A 6000-nucleotide genomic window follows, 5' to 3' on the forward strand; every position below is an offset into this window, starting at 1 on the left:
AGATTTTCACAAATTAATTTTTATCATTATAGGGTTGTTGTGTACAGATACTGCCAACACACATTTCAGTTCTTCAAACAACATGTAAAAGTGATTTTTTTCTTTTTTTTTTTTTTTTTGCATCTGATGACCCCATTGGTGAGCGTGGTTCCTAAAGACATTGCTGCTTGGTGCATCTGTTGGCTGCCTACACGTTTTTGAAAGAAAAAAATATATATTTAAAAGTCTTTACTGCTGACTTGTAAAAGCAGCTCTTGTCACCGTCTAAAGGCGGAACAGTTGTACCTAAAATCACCATCACGAACAAACACGCACACTGTTTCCTAATACTAAATACTACTATTTATATAAAATATTATTTATTGAATAATAATATTTAATAAACAACAACAGCCATCATAAATGTTGCTAGTCAATTCAGTCAAAAGTACAAAGGCAGTGCTCTGTTATACAGCATTGTTACATATACATGATGCAATTTTGCCAAAATGATTTGCTCTTTAACAAATAATAGATCAATGAGACAAAAACATCCCATTAGATTCACCCAAAACTAAATATATGTCATGTTTAATCACTATAGAGATGTCAAATTTCAGAAGATCTGGCCAAGGTGAGGCTCTCTTGGGGTTTATTGTTTTTTTATATATATATATATATATATATATATGTGTGTGTGTGTGTGTGTGTGTGTGACCACGATTATCCCTTCTTACATGAATGAACATCTAACCCCTCACGTAATCACTCAATTAGTGTTTCAACCGTGGAAAGACGTCTTAAAACAGCTTGTATAAACAAAATGTCACATAGCATTTAATTTACCCCAGGCCAGTCATCAGTGTCTACGGCTCATTATTTGATAGACAAATGAAGTCTAGAGAAGAGCATTTTGCTAAATATTATAATATCAGACTATGCTTCGTTATATTTATTATGTTTTATTATATTTACCTGTTAGTGGTGTCTAATTGATGTAGGCTACATGTATAAATAAATATTTTATGAAACACGTTATGACTGTAAATTACTATATTTCAACAAATATTAGAAAATGTATAATTTAGTTCATTTAAAATGTACATGTTTGATTACAAGTTTTAATTAGAGTGTTGATTATTATAATAGTTCAAATAATTGGTAGTAATTAAATTTAGGTTTGGGCTAATTGTAACGTTATAGTTATGTAAAAGGGCTAGATTTGTTCAATAGTCATTTGTTCAGTAAACCACTGTTAGATTTGATTAGATAGCTTATAATTACACAGGCCTAATAAGGACACCTTCAAATAGAGTGTAACCAAAATGTGGTATTACAACTGAAAACATGACCTATTTAACGTGTATGACACACACGCAGAAGACTAATGCTGCCCACTTATACGATGCCCTAAAAACTGCCTAACCAAACCGGAAGTAAACAAAGCTGACCACAGTTATTGGATACAGTCGCCACGGTAACAGTAACAACAACTGCGACAGTTACAGATGGGGAAACGAGTCCAGCTCTCAACAGCCAGAAGCTCATGAATTTAGCCTTCAGTAACGCTTTTGATATCACAGTTAAAAGGAAAGATGGCATCTAGTTTACAGACGCAACACGAGACGCAAAGCGGAGTTTATACGTTCTCCAGTCGTCCGCGTGCGGTTCCCAACCGCCCCAAATACAGACAAAGCGCTCCGCTGCTGTGAGTCACACACACACAACACACACACCTCACAACACGTCAAACATCATCATACACTGATATATATTTAAGATTTATGGCTACGACGTCCTTAGAAAAAAAACAAAACAATGTTTTTATTTTTTTTTTGTTCATTGTAGCGGTCCCGTGCACATCAGGTAAACATAAGATCTCTGGTTTGTTTTTATTTATTTATTTAATTTATGTATTTTCTCAGCTGTCTTTTTACACAACGTAATCTGAAACGCTGTTTTACTGCAGTAGCAATAATTGTTATAATTACTAAAAAACTAAGATTACATTGCTGTTTTATTATCTTGTTCTTATAATGTAATACCAAATTTATCAGGGTTGGGGGACTTCATGTTAATATTATCAAAGTGCATGATGGTTTGCACATTGTTTTATGAATGAATAAAAAAATATATATTTTTTAAAAAAAATAAAAAATATGCATCATGTTGCTCATTTGAATCTGTTTAATATACAATTCCACGTCACTGTATGCAGCAATGAAGAACAGAGCAGTTATGGAAACATCATGTATGACCGACGTGTTGTCAGAGGAAATACATACGCTCAACCCATCCTACCCATTGTGAGTATCAGTCCAGATAGAAAACTCTCTTTCTAAGCAGATCGAGTTGTGCTTGTGTAGTCTGACAGCCAAAAGCTCATTAATATTACGAACCATACAAAACACTGTACTGTGATGAGAGCACAGCTGATGCATGAATAGAATATAAATGAATATAAATATGTTTAACAGACATCTCAGCCCGATCCAGTTGAGTTCCTGAAACAGCAGGAGGCCAGAAAAAGAGCATTGTCCAGAAAACGACTGAAGGAGCAGTTTGGCCCGAAAACACCAGAACCCCTAGAAGGCAGAATGAACATAGATGTGCAGACAGGTATAATGATTTAGCACAATAAAGTAGAGTGCTGCACAGATTACAGACTTTTGTGAGTCAAAACCCAGAAATCATGGCATTTAATTTCCATCGTCCTGAAGTGAATGAATTTTTGGTTAAATGCCAAATGGTTAATAACATCTGTGCTTGACACAAGCTTGAGATATTGTCATTTAACAACATAAACTACATCAGTTATACTCCTCTGTGATATTAAGTCATATAACTGCAGCACATGTCAGAGCCAAATGTTAAACATATGTGTGTTAGTAAAAAGTGGCAAAAGCTCCCCAAAAGAACCTCGGCCTGCTTTCATTGTATAATGTTTTTTTATAAGCGACCTTCTATAACAACACGACCGAACCAAACCATGCTCATAAGTGTAAATCTCAGGTTGGACATGCATGTTTCCACATCTGTGATAAATTCAGAAATCAAGTGTTGAAATCACACACTGATGTGTATTTTAGAGATGTATCTGGAAGAGCTGAGCGATCACATAGAGGACGTCAGTGTGGAATGCCAAACAGACATGTTCCTGGACAAACCGGCCACTCCCCTCTTCATCCCGGCCAAAACTGGACGAGATGCAGCCACACAGATAGAGGAAGGAGAGGTGCAGTATGGATGCTCTCAATTGGCTGAATCTCTAAATCATTTCCCAGTGGTAAGACTTGCATGTGTCTTGTCTGTAGCTGTTTGATTTCGACGTGGAGGTCCAGCCCGTGCTGCAGGTGTTGGTGGGAAAGACAATCGAGCAGGCATTGCTGGAAGTGCTGGAGGAGGAGGAGCTGGCCAGCCTGAGGAATCAGCAGCAGGTGTTCAGGGAGATCCGGGACGCTGAGCTGGTGGAGGTGCAGAGGCTGGAGGAGAGGGAACGGCGCCTCCGTGTGGAGAAGGTGAGAATCACTAGACACAATACCTTGACATGATGCTCAGAAGAAAAAAAAAAAAAATCTGCAAGGCTTTCAGGTGACGCTGCGGCTTTAATTAAGTCAAAGGTAAAGACTATGGCAGCAGGCCACAAAACCATTTTGTTTTCTGAAAATAAAAGCACAATTTAGGGGTTGGAGGTCGAACTGGTACAAAGTTTATTGATACAGTAGGTGTGTTGTGGTCTGAAATTGATTTTTTTTTATTTTTAGGGTTTTAAGGTTACTCTTGTGTTATACAATTAACTAACTTGTAACTAAATATCTGTGCAACTGGTTTGGACTACCAAAATGTGTTTATTTACATATTTATTTATAATTATTTAACATAATATATACTGATAACCACCATGGCAATATAAACAATAAATCAAAAAGTCATGGCTAATACTCACATATAGACAGTGCACAGGATCAAAACACGCATTCAAAATGATGAAACAAACATTAACATTACACAACACACCCTAATGTTACCAATAACAACTAGAAGAAACCACAAATATTTATTTATTTATTCATTTCATGTGTAATGCAAACTTCTGGGAATGTCTTCTTTACGTAAATTATTATGGTTTTATTTTTATATTTATTTTTTATTTTTCAGATTCATAAAAACTCATTTGTAATCTTCACCATCTTAATAACCTTTTAACTTTTTTTTAATCGGTCCATTGGTGAGACAAATATCTTAAAAAAAAAAAAAAAAAAAAAAATCCATTGTCTCAGTTCATACTCAAAAAGTTGATAAGCCATATTTGAGGTTGATGATTGATAGCTGTACGTTCGGATTTTCTGCCTGAAATACTTTAATTACCTTTTTTTCATGATCTTATGTCTGAGCAGAGATCTAAGAGATTTAATGTATATTTTCTGAGTTTTAATGCTTCTTGTGCTTCAATATATTTTTTATATTGCTTTCTTTAATGCAGGAGAACCGGATAAAGCAGCAGAAGGCCGTGCTGGAAGAAGAGAAGGAGACAGCAGATAAAATCGCTGCGAGAGCATTTGCTCAGCAGTATTTGTCTGACTTGTTGCCCTCAGTCTATTCCAATCTAAAGGATTGTGGCTACTTCTATGACCCTGTGCAGAGAGGCAAGTGTCAGCATGTCCATTAATCTCTGTATTCATACATTTGAAAAGGTCTTTAATGAATGCATGAATGATCAGTCTACTGTCAAGTGAATGAACTTTTATCATCTCTGCTCCAGATATAGAGACCGGATTCCTCCCTTGGCTGATGGAAGAAGTCACCAGTACTTTAGAACAGAGATATGTAGCAAGAACAGTGCTTGACAGTGAGTTCAGTCCAATTGTTTTCTCAGATATCTATCTATCTATCTATCTATCTATCTATCTATCTATCTATCTATCTATCTATCTATCTATCTATCTATCTATCTATCTATCTATCTATCTATCTATCTATCTATCTATCCATCCATCCATCTATATAGATATATTTTTCTGCTGTTTAATACATAACATGGGATTAATCAGTCAAGTCTGTTGTTGTCTAGTGCTCATTCAAGACGTCACTAACCAAAGACTTGAGGCCTTTCAGATGAAAGAATGAACTCCTTCATGCAGTTTCCCATTAGAGGTAAACAGGATCAAACATTTAATAACTTTTAACGCTTTAATTTGTAAAATAAAATATAATAGAGCACTTTATTATATTGAAAGATTTCCATTTAAATATCAGATAACCAATATAGATGTTACTGTTCAATCTGTTATATCAGTTTTATTAATAGTTGAGGTGAAGAGTTAACCTGTTTTCTTTTCAGGTAATACCGGGAAACAAGTAAAATCTGGAAAAATTTTCATGAATTCTTAATAAAAATTCTGAATGATTTTCTTTTTATTGTTTTATTCATATATTATTTGAATAAAATTTGGAAGAATCTTCCCGTTGTGTTTTGAACTGCACTTCAAGAGCATCACTGTAGGAGGCGCTGCGGAGTCAAAAAAAACCCCACTGACCTTCACTCAAACTCCTGTTTAATCTTGGCCACATCATTGCTGTAATGCAGCTGTACTGTATGGAAAACTTGAAACATTTAGAGTCTATTTAAATTTTGTAGACGTGGCATTACAGAATTTTGAGGAGTAGCCTATTATGAGAATATTAATTCTGATTAAATGTCCTCATCTGCTGAAGCACAGAGGAGCTGTACTCCAAACTTTGACCGTAATGTTGCACTGTTTAACTTTAAAGAGATGCTGTTAATATTTTACGACTTAATAACTTTATAAACACCATTGTCAGTGGAATGACCGTCTCGTCTGGATCGTTGACTAAACATCGAGGTAATCTGTTTGACGTCTCTTTCATTCACCTCGCCTATATATACGGCTCTATTTTAGTGCTGCTTCTCGATTGGTCAACTCCCACCTTTGACCACGCCCACTAGGTGCAGCGGAGTTTCACTTCCGTCGGTGCAGCACAAATAAAAAGAGGCGTGTT

At 35.6% G+C, this 6000-nt stretch overlaps 1 protein-coding gene across 2 annotated transcripts; it reads left to right on the forward strand.

Moving 5' to 3' along the window:
* The first annotated feature begins 1432 nt into the window (after nucleotides 1-1432).
* Nucleotides 1433-5440, forward strand: rsph3 (radial spoke head 3). 2 transcript variants are annotated; one of them, XM_026291501.1, is made up of 10 exons: nucleotides 1433-1687; nucleotides 1828-1845; nucleotides 2198-2285; nucleotides 2457-2598; nucleotides 3069-3214; nucleotides 3294-3497; nucleotides 4463-4625; nucleotides 4742-4828; nucleotides 5051-5133; nucleotides 5321-5440. In XM_026291501.1, exons 1-9 carry the CDS (start codon nucleotides 1575-1577, stop codon nucleotides 5104-5106), a joined length of 1017 nt encoding a protein of 338 aa, XP_026147286.1. In that variant the 5' UTR covers nucleotides 1433-1574; the 3' UTR covers nucleotides 5107-5133; nucleotides 5321-5440. The 2 variants fall into 2 exon arrangements, with proteins under 2 accessions (XP_026147286.1, XP_026147288.1); XM_026291503.1 differs by lacking the exon at nucleotides 1828-1845.
* Nucleotides 5441-6000: the final 560 nt, after the last annotated feature.

This window comes from Carassius auratus, chromosome 20 (assembly GCF_003368295.1).
Source record: "Carassius auratus strain Wakin chromosome 20, ASM336829v1, whole genome shotgun sequence".
Taxonomy (NCBI): Eukaryota; Metazoa; Chordata; class Actinopteri; order Cypriniformes; family Cyprinidae; genus Carassius; species Carassius auratus.

Excerpts from the sequence above, each read along its gene's own strand:
- rsph3 (XM_026291501.1), top strand. The coding sequence starts at position 1,575 with ATGGCATCTAGTTTACAGACGCAACACGAGACGCAAAGCGGAGTTTAT. Across the intron at positions 2,286-2,456 it reads CTCAACCCATCCTACCCATT|ACATCTCAGCCCGATCCAGT; the intron begins GTGAGTATCAGT and ends TATGTTTAACAG. Across the intron at positions 2,599-3,068 it reads GAACATAGATGTGCAGACAG|AGATGTATCTGGAAGAGCTG; the intron begins GTATAATGATTT and ends TGTGTATTTTAG.